At 41.8% G+C, this 14,668-nt stretch overlaps 1 protein-coding gene across 3 annotated transcripts in view; it reads left to right on the forward strand.

Annotated features, from left to right (window-relative positions):
* The window catches only part of HMCN1 (hemicentin 1), a 924,522-nt gene that overhangs the window by 643,691 nt on the left and 266,163 nt on the right, over window positions 1–14,668 (forward strand). For 2 of the 3 annotated variants that reach the window (XM_073642974.1, XM_073642975.1), the window contains exons 87-89: window positions 1,451–1,720; window positions 2,333–2,503; window positions 7,525–7,695. In XM_073642974.1, the coding sequence (XP_073499075.1) occupies window positions 1,451–1,720; window positions 2,333–2,503; window positions 7,525–7,695 (612 nt within the window). The remainder of the gene's footprint in view (window positions 1–1,450; window positions 1,721–2,332; window positions 2,504–7,524; window positions 7,696–14,668) is intronic. The other variant, XM_073642976.1, reaches the window with a different exon arrangement.

Here is a 14,668-nt window from a genome sequence, read left to right on the forward strand (position 1 = left end):
CCCTGTGAAGTGAAAACCATTTCCGGTGACTACCTCTTGAAGCTCATCAAGAGAATGCCAAGAGTGTGCAAAGCAGTCATCAAAACAAAAGATGGCTACTTTGAAGAACCTAGAATATAAGACATATTTTCAGTTGTTTCACACTTTTTTCCTAAGTATATAATTCCACATGTGTTAATTCATAGTTTTGATGCCTTCAGTGTGAATGTACAATTTTCATAGTCATGAAAATACAGAAAAATCTTTAAATGAGAAGGTGTGTCCAAACTTTTGGTCTGTACTGTATATACACACAGTGTATATATATATATATATATATATATATATATATATATATATATATATATATATATATATATCATGATTGGAGCTTACTACAATTACAACAATTATTAGCACACCTCATTTGACACATTGACAAATACTCTCCTCCGTGTTCCCTATGTAATGTAGGAATAAAAAGTATTGAAATCCTATGTTTTGCACACGGCATATACTTCATTATTTGGTGCAATGTTGTGACAGATTTTTGGTGCATTCAGCTTAGTAAATCTCTCTCATATTTGTACTTTATCAGTTACATCGGTAGGTAGAGTTATAGGTGTATAGTTTACACACGGCCATGGTCACAAACTTTCAAATGTACTCAATCTAAAGTGAAAATGACTACGGTAATCTTTTAGGAAAATATTTCATTGATTTGGTTTCATGAAAGGTAGAATTTGGGATTGGATGTGAAAAGTTTTATTATTCTCAGTAAGAGAAACTAAGTAATAACATTGAAGATCTGATGCCTATTAAAAAGCTAATAAAAATATAAGAAATAATGATAAGAGGAAAGCTTTTTAGATAATGTTGTGAAGACATCCTAAGTTGTTTTGAAAGCTTTCTTTTTAACATAAAATTATTTTTGTTAGACATTAATATATCTTCAAGATGATTTTTTTTTTGTTTCACAGAGCAATAAAACTTTTTTTAACTAGCTAACAGGGTATTGAACCCCATTTTTTCTTTGGGTTAGGATGGTAAAGAATTTTGAATATTGTTTGGTGGAGTACTGAAAAATTGTGGTCATGAGTAGTGTTGAGCGAATTTGTTCGGCATTTCAAATTCGTGTTCGTGGTTCCGGCTTGTTTGCGCCAAAAAATCGGCTCCGCCCATGGACATCCCTGATTTGTCACGCTTTTACACAAATGTTACCTACGTGACAGCATGGCAAATCAGGGATGTTCATGGACGGAGCTGATTTTTTGGCGCAAACAAGCCGGAACCATGAACACGAATTTGAAATGCCGAACAAATTCGCTCAACACTAGTTATGAAATCAATAGTAAATATATCTAAACAGAATTGTAAGAAAAACATTCTAGCTGATAATATTTCAATTAAAAAGTAGAAATGTTGGGGATTGTATAATACTTAATGCTCTGTCTCTTCTTTACATCTCCAGAGCCTCCCATCATAACAATTCCTCCTATAGATACTACTGTGAATGCAGGTTCGACAGTGCTTCTGAATTGTCAAGCAGAAGGTGAACCAGAACCTGACATTGTTTGGGCCCGTGTGACACATCCCATGTCTGGAGATAGTCGATTCACCATATTATCAAATGGTTCTCTACAAATTGTTGCAACTTGCAAAGAGGATACTTCTGTGTATGAATGCAGAGCAACAAATGTCATGGGATCTGTTGCCGCCAAAGCTACTTTTACTGTACAAGGTGATATGAAATATTGTGTAACTGTTTATACAGCAATTTGAAGTTAAGTAGCCGCTTTTAAAGGGGTTGTCTATTATGTCAAACTTTGCCAATATGTCCTATAATAACTAATGGACATCAATATTTGACGTCCCCTGTAGAGCAAAGAGCAGCCCCCCATTCACTTTTATGACTATTCATAATTACTTAATACCTGGGGTTTTAGCTTTTGCACTAGTGGAGATGAGCTAATCATCAAAGTGTCTTCATTCAAGACATGGTCGTCTAAATTTGTATTCACCCTGTAAGTGAATAAAACTGTACCACAGCAAAAGCTTACAGGGGAGCAGTAATGTTTTCGACAATTACTGTGATATCAGTTGTAGACTGACACAAATAAACAGAAGCGACTGATTTGTCATCAGACTGGATTCCAAATATGTATTGTACACTGATATTCATATTTTTTTGGTGTGAACTGATATTTAAGCCAATTTATCAATAAATTCTGATTCATAATTTAAAAGCACATAATATTTGAAAGAATATTGGAATTTTTAATCATTCTTGTGCTGAAAATTTTCTTTTTAGCATTTTTGCAAACATTACTTCACACAATGAACTGTTTTCCAGTGCATGGTGGGTTTTCAGATTGGCTGCAATGGCAATCATGCAGTGTAACCTGTGGCCAGGGAGTTCAAAAACGTATACGACTTTGTGACAACCCTGCCCCGGCAAATGGTGGCCTATTCTGCCAAGGAGAAGAGTCAGAGATCAGAATCTGTCAAAATAAACTTTGCCCAGGTATTTTTTATTTAATCAGTTTCTGCACATAATGTTGTAAAATGATCAGACATGTACATAAAGAATGAAGAAAACCTCAGTTCATATCACTAAAGGCAAATGTGTATAAGTCATAGTGCCATAGACAAAATAGTAATCTTTAAAAAAGGTATTTGGGACAATTTTTTTATTTTTTTACTCTGGGCCTAAAAACTAACAGGCACTTAGTTGCTAAGTACCTGCCTGTTCTACCTGGCGCCGGCTCAGAGTGGCCACTGACTGCTCCTGCTTGAATTTGGCTGCTCCTCACTAACAGAACAGCTCTTCTACTTCCAGGCTGCTCTGTCAATCGGGTGTGACTGCTGGCATCATGCTGACTGACAGCCGGCTTCCCGCAGTTAGGCAGCGGGGAGCCGGCTCTCAAACAGCATAACATTGGTAGTCATGCCCAGTTTACTGAGCAGAATCAGCAGAGATCATTGCAAAGCAGGCAGATAGGTAGTAACTCTTCCGAGACCCGTAACATTTTCATTTTTTGGGGATCTGGGAATGGGTGAGGGCTTATTTTTTGAGCCCTGAGCTTACATTTTTATTGATACCATTTTGGGGTGAATGCAATTTTTTGATCGCCTCTTAGTGCATTTTATTGCAATGTTGCAGCGGGAATAAGCGCATAATTCTGGCGTTTTGATTTTTTTCTCGTTACGCTGTTTACTAATCAGATTAATTTTAGATTTTTGATAGATTGGACTTTTATGAACACAGCGATACCAGATATATTTATTTATTTTAATTGTTTTATTTTTATTTTGTTTCATTATTATTATTATTTTATTTTTAATGGGGCAAAAGGGTGGGTTGATTTAAACTTTTATGTTTTTTTTATTTATTTCATATTTTTTTTAAAAATGTCTATAATTTTTCTTTATTTGTAAGTTCTCTTAGGGGACTTGAAGTTGCGATCGTCTGATCACTTGTAGTGCACTGCTATGTATAGCAGAAATCACGATCTCCTATGCGTTTGACTTTCGGATTCATCTATCTATCTATCTATCTATCTATCTATCTATCTATCTATCTATCTATATATATATATATATATATATATATATATATATATATATATATATATATATATATATACAGTACAGACCAAAAATTTGGACACACCTTCTCATTTAAAGATTTTTCTGTAATTTCATGACTATGAAAATTGTATATTCACACTGAAGGCATCAAAACTATGAATTAACACATGTGGAATTATATACTTAGGAAAAAAGTGTGAAACAACTGAAAATATGGTTTATATTCTAGGTTTTTCAAAGTAGCCACCTTTTGCTTTGATGACTGCTTTGCACACTCTTGACATTCTCTTGATGAGCTTCAAGAGGTAGTCACCGGAAATGGTTTTCACTTCACAGGTGTGCCCTGTCAGGTTTAATACGTGGGATTTCTTGCCTTATACATGGGGTTGTGACCATCAGTTGTGTTGTGCAGAAGTCAGGTTGATACACAGCTGATAGTCCTACTGAATAGACTGTTAGCTGTTTTTTTTCTTGCCATAATACAAATTCTAAGTAAATAAAAATGAGTGGCCATCATTACTTTAAGAAATGAAGGTCAGTCAGTCAGAAAAATTGGGCAAACTTTGAAAGTGTCCCCAAGTGCAGTTGCAAAAACCATCAAGTGCTACAAAGAAACTGGCTCACATGAGGACCGCCCCAGGAAAGGAAGACCAAGAGTCACCTCTGCTTCTGAGGATAAGTTTATCCGAGTCACCAGCCTCAGAACTCACAGGTTAACAGCAGCTCAGATTAGAGACCAGGTCAATGCCACACAGAGTTCTAGCAGCAGACACATCTCTACAACAACTGTTAAGAGGAGACTTTGTGCAGCAGGCCTTCATGGTAAAATAGCTGCTAGGAAATGTCTTCTAAGGACAGGCAACAAGCAGAAGAGACTTGTTTGGGCTAAAGAACACAAGGAATGGACATTAGACCAGTGGAAATCTGTGCTTTGGTCTGATGAGTCCAAATTTGAGATCTTTGGCTCCAACCACCGTGTCTTTGTGCGACACAGAAAAGGTGAGCGGATGGACTCTACATGCCTGGTTCCCAACGTGAAGCATGAAGGAGGAGGTGTGATGGTGTGGGGGTGCTTTGCTGGTGACACTCTTGGGGATTTATTAAAAATTGAAGGCATACTGAACCAGCATGGCTACCACAGCATCTTGCAGCGGCATGCTATTCCATCCGGTTTGCGTTTAGTTAGACCATCATTTATTTTTCAACAGGACAATGACCCCAAACACACCTCCAGGCTGTGTAAGGGCTATTTGACCAAGAAGGAGAGTGATGGGGTGCTACGCCAGATGACCTAGCCTCCACAGTCACCAGACCTGAACCCAATCGAGATGGTTTGGGGTGAGCTGGACCGCAGAGTGAAGGCAAAAGGGCCAACAAGTGCTAAGCATCTCTGGGAACTCCTTCAAGATTGTAGGAAGACCATTTCCGGTGACTACCTCTTGAAGCTCATCAAGAGAATGCCAAGAGTGTGCAAAGCAGTCATCAAAGCAAAAGGTGGCTACTTTGAAGAACCTAGAATATAAGACATATTTTCAGTTGTTTCACACTTTTTTCCTAAGTATATAATTCCACATGTGTTAATTCATAGTTTTGATGCCTTCAGTGTGAATGTACAATTTTCATAGTCATGAAAATACTGAAAAATCTTTAAATGAGAAGGTGTGTCCAAACTTTTGGTCTGTACTGTATATATATATATATATATATATATATATATATATATATATATATATATATATATATATATATATATATATATATATATATATATTAGTGTATAGTATAAATATATATATATATATTAGTGTATAGTATAAATATATATATATATATTAGTGTATAGTATAAATACACTTCTCACAAGAAGTTAGGGATATTTGGCTTTTGGGCAAAATTTTGGGATGAACCTAAAATGAACTCTAACCTTTTCACGTGAACTTAATGTGACCGTCTCTAAACTTTTGAATGCACATGTCCAACTGTTCAATGTTTTAGTACTTTTTGCACAACTTACTGTTCTCTAACAAGGATCTTGATGGCAAAATTCACAAGTGTTTGATCCATGAATCAGCCAATACATTTTGAGGTTCAATTAGAATTGGTATTAAGCAGTCCTCCTCATCATGCTGTTCACATTTTGACATCATGAGACCAAGATGACACCTACCAATTGATCAACAGTACCTTGCTATTGCGAGACTTCATGCATGATGATCTCAGACGGAAGTGGCCACTGAGCTTACAGTGTCACAGAGTGTCATCAGCAGGTAGCAACAGAGATACAGAGAGGCTGGAAGAGTCACAGGAAGGTAGAGAAGTGGACGTCCTTTGGCCACTTCCCACACTGATGACCTCTTCATTGTAAACAATGCTCTTTGGGACCAGATGATAAATGCCACACAACGCCAGACACATTTAAGGGAGTTGAGAGGCACCCAAGTGTCATGTCAGACCATTCGAAACCATTTACATCAGTGTGGTCTGCGTGCTAGATGATCTGCAAGACTAACTGACCACTCCACCAGGCACAGGCATAATCTACGCTGAGTGAGAGACCAGTGGGCCTCAGTGCTGTTCACTGATGAAAGTTGATTCACGCTGAGCAAAAATGATGTCCACCAATGATGTTGGCGACATCAAGGAGAGCACTGGGCATCAGCCACTGTTATCACCAGACGAGCCTTTGGTGGTGGTTGTGTTACAGTATAGGCTGGTGTGTCTAGTCAATACTTGAATAACATCATTAATCCAGTCACTGTGCCTCTGCATGAACAATTTCACCTTCACGGACGACAATGCTCCAGCTCATTGAGGTCGCATCATTAGGAATGGCTGCTGGAGACTGGGGTGCCTCAAATGGAGTGGCCTGCATTTTTTTCAATAACCGCAATGAGGCAGTACCTATATCTATATGTCTGACCATTTGCTTAAACCTTTTCCCCTGATGAATCGATAAGAAGAAACGCGTCAGGAGGTCTCTTGAGCATACTGAGAGGTTTCTTGAACATAGTACTCACCTACATTTTATGGCAGAGCGATGTTGGTAAGGGAGTAGCAGAACTCGGGCCATGTTGGTGAGAATGTCCTAATCATTAACCCTATGATTCCCACTTGAATTATGTTTTAGGGGCTCATTTGTAGTTTAACACTTGTTGTTGTTGGTTCAGTGTTTGCATATGTATATCTGACCCCCATTTTGTGAGGATAAATGCTATTACTGTCACAACTACTATTGCTGCATATTTTGGGTTTATTTTGTTTTTACCATTTCTGTGCTGGTTTATCATGTACACTATTAATACTGAGACGTGATATTTGGGTCATCATTATTACACATCCTAAGTATACCACATCTTTTTGTGAGTGAGCAGGCTGCAGTTAGAATGTGTCAGAAATTAATGGTGACTGAGAAAAGCACAATCTGTCTCTGGTAAAGATTTTGCCCTGATATCTACTTTTGTCATTTTCAGACGTGACCTTGGGCAACGAATATAATATTTTTCTGCTTTATATTACATTGTAGAGCAAAGTATTTCTGTGTTATCTGGGTGGCATGTTCTTAAAAGAGTAAAGTGCAATGTTTATTTATGTATGATCTCTTCTCACTACCTAAAATACCCATTGCTTATTCTACCATGCCCCATTGATATATTATATACTAGTTAGAGGATTTACCTAACTTGTATATTTATTGGTGACCAACATCATAATTACTGTTGTTCTTACCAACAGCAGTTGGCACTTTATGGTCTCTTTTTAAATTATCCATTAAAAAAATATTTTTTAATGTTTGATTTTTCGCTAAATCAATATTCGCATATTAATCATATCATACTTCATTGATTGCCTTTGGCTTTTTTCTGACACATAGTTCTACCACTACTTTAGAAATGTGAATGTTCAGTTTTGTCCGACATTGAATCAACGATATAATACATTTCTCCTGTGTTATAGTGGATGGAAGTTGGTCAGACTGGAGTCCTTGGGAAGAGTGTTCAAAAACATGTGGAAGTGGCAAAAAAACAAGAACAAGGAGCTGTCATGTTCCTCCAGGCCAAGGAGGGGGGAAGTCATGTTTGGGGAAAGCAGTTGATACTATAGTATGCAACACTGAACCTTGTCCAGGTGTGTATTTTTGAAAACAGACCACATGTAGGAAAATCTTCTTAACCTTTCATTATTCTGAAAAAAGGGAAAGTTAAAAGGGGTATTTCTACAAAGATACATATACAGTAACTCATTTTACATGTAAAGTAATGAAAGTTAGCTAAGTACTCTGTTTTTTAATTATGGCTATTTGGGAGATACTGTCCTACCACTAGTGTAACAGCCCTTTTGTTTATGATTCTGTTCCCATGGACATGTCCACCTTTTGTTTTTGACCCTGATGTCTGAGCATGCTTTGACTCTGTATTGCTAGGTAACATGCATTACAAGTGTACCCCCCAGGCCTCCTCTGTAACATTTATACCTATAACATTGACTGTGTGTGTCAGGAAGGGCTGAGCTTGTGCACTACTGCTAGAGTCGATGAGGTTGCAATCACTGATCTTCCGCTGCCCATCTAGGTAAAATAGCTAATATATATATATATATATATATATATATATATATATATATATATATATATATATATATATATATATATATATTTATGTTGCTGTCATCCCTTTTGCACGGCATAGATTGTCATTGGAGTCATGTGCTGTTTTTTTCCCTGTCACTTGTTTCTAGATTTACAACAAAAGGGAACTTAGAAGCAGGGGCGTCGCTAGGCACTTAGATCCAAGGCCTGGGCCCCGGATACTAAGTGCCCTGCCCTTAATCTCTCTGTAGCTTTTTTTTTTCTTCAACTAACTAAATTTTCTTATCTGTCTGTGCACTGAGTGCAAGCAGACACTCAACAGGCAGGGTTCATACACCCCTGCGTGCAGTGGCGGTAAAGCAGACACGCAATACGCAGGGTTCAGGCACTCCTGGGTGCAGAAACTGTGTCATTACCTCACAGCTTCTCCTCCCCGCTTCCTTCTGGTCCTTCTCTTCTGGCAAGTCAGAGCAGAGGACCCATGTATGTGCAGAGTGACTGCACAGTGCCACCTAGGGGGAGTATTTGTTGGAAGGGGGAGGAGGGAGGTCAATGAGGCCAGGTCTGTCAGGGAATATAGCCATTCAGCTGTAAGAAGAGGTGAGAGAGATAACAACTCTCTCCTCTGCACCTGCACATCACACCATCCCCCTCCTGTAATGTTACAGACAGCTCAGCAATCATGACAGGGAAGGGTGTGCGGGGTTGACAGGGGGGTGTTCAACCCTCACTCCTATTGCTTATTTCCAACGTCAGGACTCTTCCAATGCTGCCACTGGATAAATGCAGATGAAGAGAGCATGTATATGTGTATATGTCATGTCCCAGTATATTGTGTATATATACAGTACAGACCAAAAGTTTGGACACACCTTCTCATTTAAAGATTTTTCTGTATTTTCATGACTTTGAAAATTGTACATTCACACTGAAGGCATCAAAACTATGAATTAACACATGTGGAATTAGATACTTAACAAAAAAGTGTGAAACAACCGAAAATATGTCTTATATTCTAGGTTCTTCAAAGTAGCCACCTTTTGCTTTGATGACTGCTTTGCACACTCTTGGCATTCTCTTGATGAGCTTCAAGAGGTAGTCACCGGAAATGGTTTTCACTTCACAGGTGTGCCCTGTCAGGTTTAATATGTGGGATTTCTTGCCATATAAATGGGGTTGGGACCATCAGTTGTGTTGTGCAGAAGTCTGGTGGATACACAGCTGATAGTCCTACTGAATAGACTGTTAGAATTTGTATTATGGCAAGAAAAAAGCAGCTAAGTAAAGAAAAACAAGTGGCCATCATTGCTTTAAGAAATGAAGGTCAGTCAGTGTGAAAAATTGGGCAAACTTTGAAAGTGTCCCCAAGTGCAGTTGCAAAACCATCAAGCGCTACAAAGAAACTGGCTCACATGAGGACCGCCCCAGGAAAGGAAGACCAAGAGTCACCTCTGCTTCTGAGGATAAGTTTATCCGAGTCACCAGCCTTAGAAATCGCAGGTTAACAGCAACTCAGATTAGAGACCAGGTCAATGCCACACAGAGTTCTAGCAGCAGACACATGTCTACAACAACTGTTAAGAAGAGACTTTGTGCAGCAGGCCTTCATGGTAAAATAGCTGCTAGGAAACCACTGCTAAGGACAGGCAACAAGCAGAAGAGACTTGTTTGGGCTAAAGAACACAAGGAATGGACATTAGACCAGTGGAAATCTGTGCTTTGGTCTGATGAGTCCAAATTTGAGATCTTTGGTTCCAACCACCGTGTCTTTGTGCAACGCAGAAAAGGTGAACAGATGGACTCTACATGCCTGGTTCCCACCGTGAAGCATGGAGGAGGAGGTGTGATGGTGTGGGGGTGCTTTGCTGGTGACACTGTTGGGGATTTATTCAAAATTGAAGGCATACTGAACCAGCATGGCTACCACAGCATCTTGCAGCGGCATGCTACTCCATCTGGTTTGCGTTTAGTTGGACCATCATTTATTTTTCAACAGGACAGTGACCTCAAACACACCTCCAGGCTGTGTAAGGGCTATTTGACCAAGGGTGAGAGTTATGGGGTGCTACGCCAGATGACCTGGCCTCCACAGTCACCAGACCTGAACCCAATCGAGATGGTTTGGGGTGAGCTGGACCGCAGAGTGAAGGCAAAAGGGCCAACAAGTGCTAAGCATCTCTGAGAACTCCTTCAAGATTGTTGGAAGACCATTTCCGATGACTACCTCTTGAAGCTCATCAAGAGAATGCCAAGAGTGTTTAAAGCAGTCATCAAAGCAAAAGGTGGCTACTTTGAAGAACCTAGAATATAAGACATATTTTCAGTTGTTTCACACTTTTTTGTTAAGTATATAATTCCACATGTGTTAATTCATAGTTTTGATGCCTTCAGTGTGAATATACAGTTTTCAAAGTCATGAAAATACAGAAAAATATTTAAATGAGAAGGTGTGTCCAAACTTTTGGTCTGTACTGTATATAATGTGTATATAGGTCATGTCTTTGTATAATGTGCATACATGTCTGTTTAAAGTGTATATATGTTTATATATACAGATCATGTCTCTGTATAATGTGTATATAAATGTGTATATGTGTAGGTCATGTGGGTCCTGTGGTAAAGCGACTCACTCGGCTCTCCAAAGGCAGACACAGGGTTAACATCCTGCTGCTTTATTCTGTGGCATAAACTTCCAGCAGTGTCCCATAAAAATAAACAGGCCCTCTCGGTGTTAACAGAAAAACAAAAGAGAAGGTATAACAGAGTCCTTTAGCAAGAGATGTTATGTCCGGTCTGGGAAGCATGGTAAAGTGCAATCACCAGTCTTCCGGTGTTGCTCTCTGGCTTCAGCCAAACACAGCCTGGAGACATCCCTCTCCAGACCACACACCATACAGAGCAAAGTACTGACTGAGTATTTAACTCTGCTCAGCCACACCCTGAGGGGAGGTAGGGAAATGGCCTCCCACCCTCTTTGCCATTCCCATAAAACCACACCCTTTAAGAGAGTTCACCGCCAGCATATAACATGCTGGCAGAAATTTAGTAGGTTTCAGTTCACACAGGAAAGCAACCTGAGTGACACATACCTACCCTCGTATATCATACCAGTGACTCTGTCACATATTCCCCCCTCTGCCTAAAGCCTGGGGTTTGGTCACCTTCCGACACCAGACGGGGAATCTTAGAGAGGGCATCAGTGTTCCCTTGTAACTTCCCGGGCCTATGCTCCACATGAAAGTTAAAGTCCTGAAGACCTAGGAACCATCTAGTTACCTTGGAATTTTTACCCCTATTTTCCCTTAACCATCTCAAAGGGGCATGGTCTGACACCAACTGAAACTTCCGGCCTAGTAGGTAATATCTTAGTGTATCTACGGCCCACTTTATGGTTAAACACTCTTTTTCTACTATTGCGTAGTTCTTCTCGCAGGACGAAAGTTTCCGGCTCAGGCAGAGAATGGGATGTTCTTCCCCATTTATCTCTTGAGAGAGTACTGTTCTTAGACCAACCTCCCAAGCATCTGTCAGGACCACAAACTCCTTCTTCAAGTTAGGTGCGACCAGGATCTGCTGCTTACACAGTGCTACCTTCAACTGTTGAAACGAGGTCTCTGTTTCCTCTGTCCACTTCACCATAGTTGATCTGGTGCCTTTTAGGAGATCCGTCAGCAGCGCGGCCCTCATGGCAAAATTCGGGATAAACCGCCGGTAATATCCCACCATTCCCAGGAATGCTCTTACTTTCTTCTTGGAGAGCGGTTGTTGCCAGGTCTGGATTGCCTCCACTTTATTGACTTGTGGCTTTATTTCGCCTCTCCCGACGACATAGCCCAAGTACTTGGCCTCCTCTTTCCCAACGGCACATTTTCTCAGATTTATAGTAAATCCCGCCTTCCTCAGCGCATCCAGAACGGCCTGTAGTTTAGGTAGATAACTAGCCCAGTCTGCGCTAAAGACTACAATGTCATCAAGGTAGGCTGCGGCATACTTTTTATGTGGAGCTAGGATCCGATCCATAGCCCTCTGGAAGGTGGGCTCTGTAGTCCGAACGGCATCCGAGTGTATTGAAAGCACCCATTAGGTGTCGAGAAATCCAACTTCTCCTTGACCGTCTGGGACATGGAGATCTGTCAATAGCCATTCGTCAGGTCAAGAGTGGTGATGTACCTCGCCGATCCAAGCCTCTCGATCAGTTTGTCGACGCAGGGCATCGGGTATGTGTCACACTTGGACACCTCATTCAGCCGGCGGTAGTCATTACAAAACCTCCACTCTCTGTTGGGTTTTGGTATAAGGACGATTGGGCTTGACCATCCACTCTTTGACTCCTCTATCACACCAAGGTCTAACATCCTCTTCACCTCGTTGGAGATCACTTCCCGGAGTGCTTCCTGAATCCGGTACGGCTTCAGGTTCACTCTTACATGTGACTCTGTCAGTACATCATTCTCTACCACCTGACTATGCCCTGGCAACTCTGAGAACAGGTCACGATTTGGCTGTACTAGATCTCGACACTGTTGCTTCTGGACCGGCGATAGAGTCTCTGCTGTAGTGACCTCTTCCATCTTGCCTTCAAGAGCGGCTCCCAGGCAAGGCGTTTCCACAGTTTCCGGTCCCGCCACGGCTTGAGCAAGTTCACATAGAATACTCGGTGCGGCTTTCTTCAGCCAGGCTGATGGACGTTATAATTAATTTCGCTGACTTTCTCCACCACCTCATACGGACCTTGCCATTTAGCCATGAACTTGCTCTCGATAGTAAGGATTAGCACTAAAACACGGTACCCAGGCTGGAACTGCCTCAGCCTCTCTGATTGGTCATAGACCTTGCCTGGGCTTCCTGCACCTGGAGAAGATGCACTTTCCCGATTGGCATCACTTTTGCTGTTCTTTCCTGCATCTAGGCGACATGTTCAATGATGCTCCGGTGTGGCGTAACCTCGCCTGCTCAGGTTTCCTTAGCGATATTCAGGAGCCCTCGTGGATATCGTCCATACAGCAGCTCGAACGGAGAAAAACCGGTAGAGGTTTGTGGAACCTCCCTTACCGAGAAGAGCAGGAAGGGCAGCAGGTAGTCCCAGTCATGTCCTCCAAAACGTTTTTGAGTATCGCTTTCAGGGTCTTGTTAAAGCATTCTACTAAGCCTGCTGTCTGCGGATGGTACACCGAGGTTCGTGGCTGGGTAATCTGGAGGACCTTGCACAGCTCCTTCAATACCTTGCTCATAAATGGGGTCCCTTGGTCCATTAGGATTTCCTTTGGCAGACCGATCCTGGCAAATATATGAACAAGTTCCTTGGCTATGCATTTACTCAATGATTTTTAGCGGCACCGCTTCTGAATACCGGGTCGCATAGTTCGTGATCACCAGAATGTATTGGTGGCCTCTGGCTGATTTGACTAAGGTCCCTACTAGGTCCATAGCAATCCTATCCTGAGTTTTCTTGACCCCTAGGTGTCCCTCCAGACCATGTGAATGGGCCATATCCAGTACCCTCCATCTGTATGGCCCCGGCACTAACAGTTGTTCCACTATCTCACTGCCCCTTAGTTTGGCCACCCGATTTAACAACTCCCCATGAACTGCAAAATGGGGGAACCTGGTGACGGCCCCCGCTCTTGGGCAACCCCATTACATACAGTAACCAGGTCAAATGCCCCCTTTAAGGTCAGGTCCTGAACTTGAGCAGTCCCAAAGTTCTCTCCTGACACATCCAACTCAGGGAAGTTGGGATCCTCGGTCACCGTATCGCCCTCATTGCTGGCAAGGACGCACAGTGGGAACTCATCCACTTGAGACTTCATCGGGGATTCTTCTCCAGTGACCTGGTTTTTACTCACCCTACTTAGACCGGTTCCCTTCCCCCACAAGCCCCAAAACAAAAAAAAATCATGGCCCAGTATAACCGGATGTATCAGGTCCTTAACCACCCCGACTTCGTGGGACTGGGCACCACAGACTGTTCCCACTGTCACGCTGGCCAAGAGGTAGTCCTTGGTGTCCCCATGGATGCACTGAATGCCCACAGTTTTGGAAGGGACCAACTGGTAGGGAAGGATAGCATATGACATATGACACCGGGCGGCTACGTGTCCACGGTTGTGATACCGCCAACAGACTATATCCTTAACAACAGTCCTTGCGGCACCTTCAGTGGAATTGGGACGCCCCCCCAGTTGTGGCTGCGAACCCCTTCCGTGGTGAGCCCGCCCCCTTTTGGGCACTCTAGTATGGGGGGGTGACTATGTCGGGTTTCCCTAGGGATTTTTCGACCACTTGGTACATCTCTACCAGGCCCACAAGGTCGTCCGCGTTCCAAGTGTCACCCTGGGCAACCCAGGTCTGCACTGGCCCGGGTAGGGAATGGATGAACCTGTCCATCACCACACGCTCAACCATCTGGGCAGGAGAGGAAGACTCGGGCTGTAGCCACTTCTGGACTAGATGTAACAAGTCAAACATCTGTGAGCGTGGAGGTTTGTCGCCAGCATACACCCATTGCTGAAC

The sequence above is a fragment of the Phyllobates terribilis genome, unplaced genomic scaffold, assembly GCF_046119375.1.
Source record: "Phyllobates terribilis strain yellow unplaced genomic scaffold, ASM4611937v1 Scaffold_8__6_contigs__length_399053987, whole genome shotgun sequence".
Lineage (NCBI taxonomy): Eukaryota > Metazoa > Chordata > Amphibia > Anura > Dendrobatidae > Phyllobates > Phyllobates terribilis.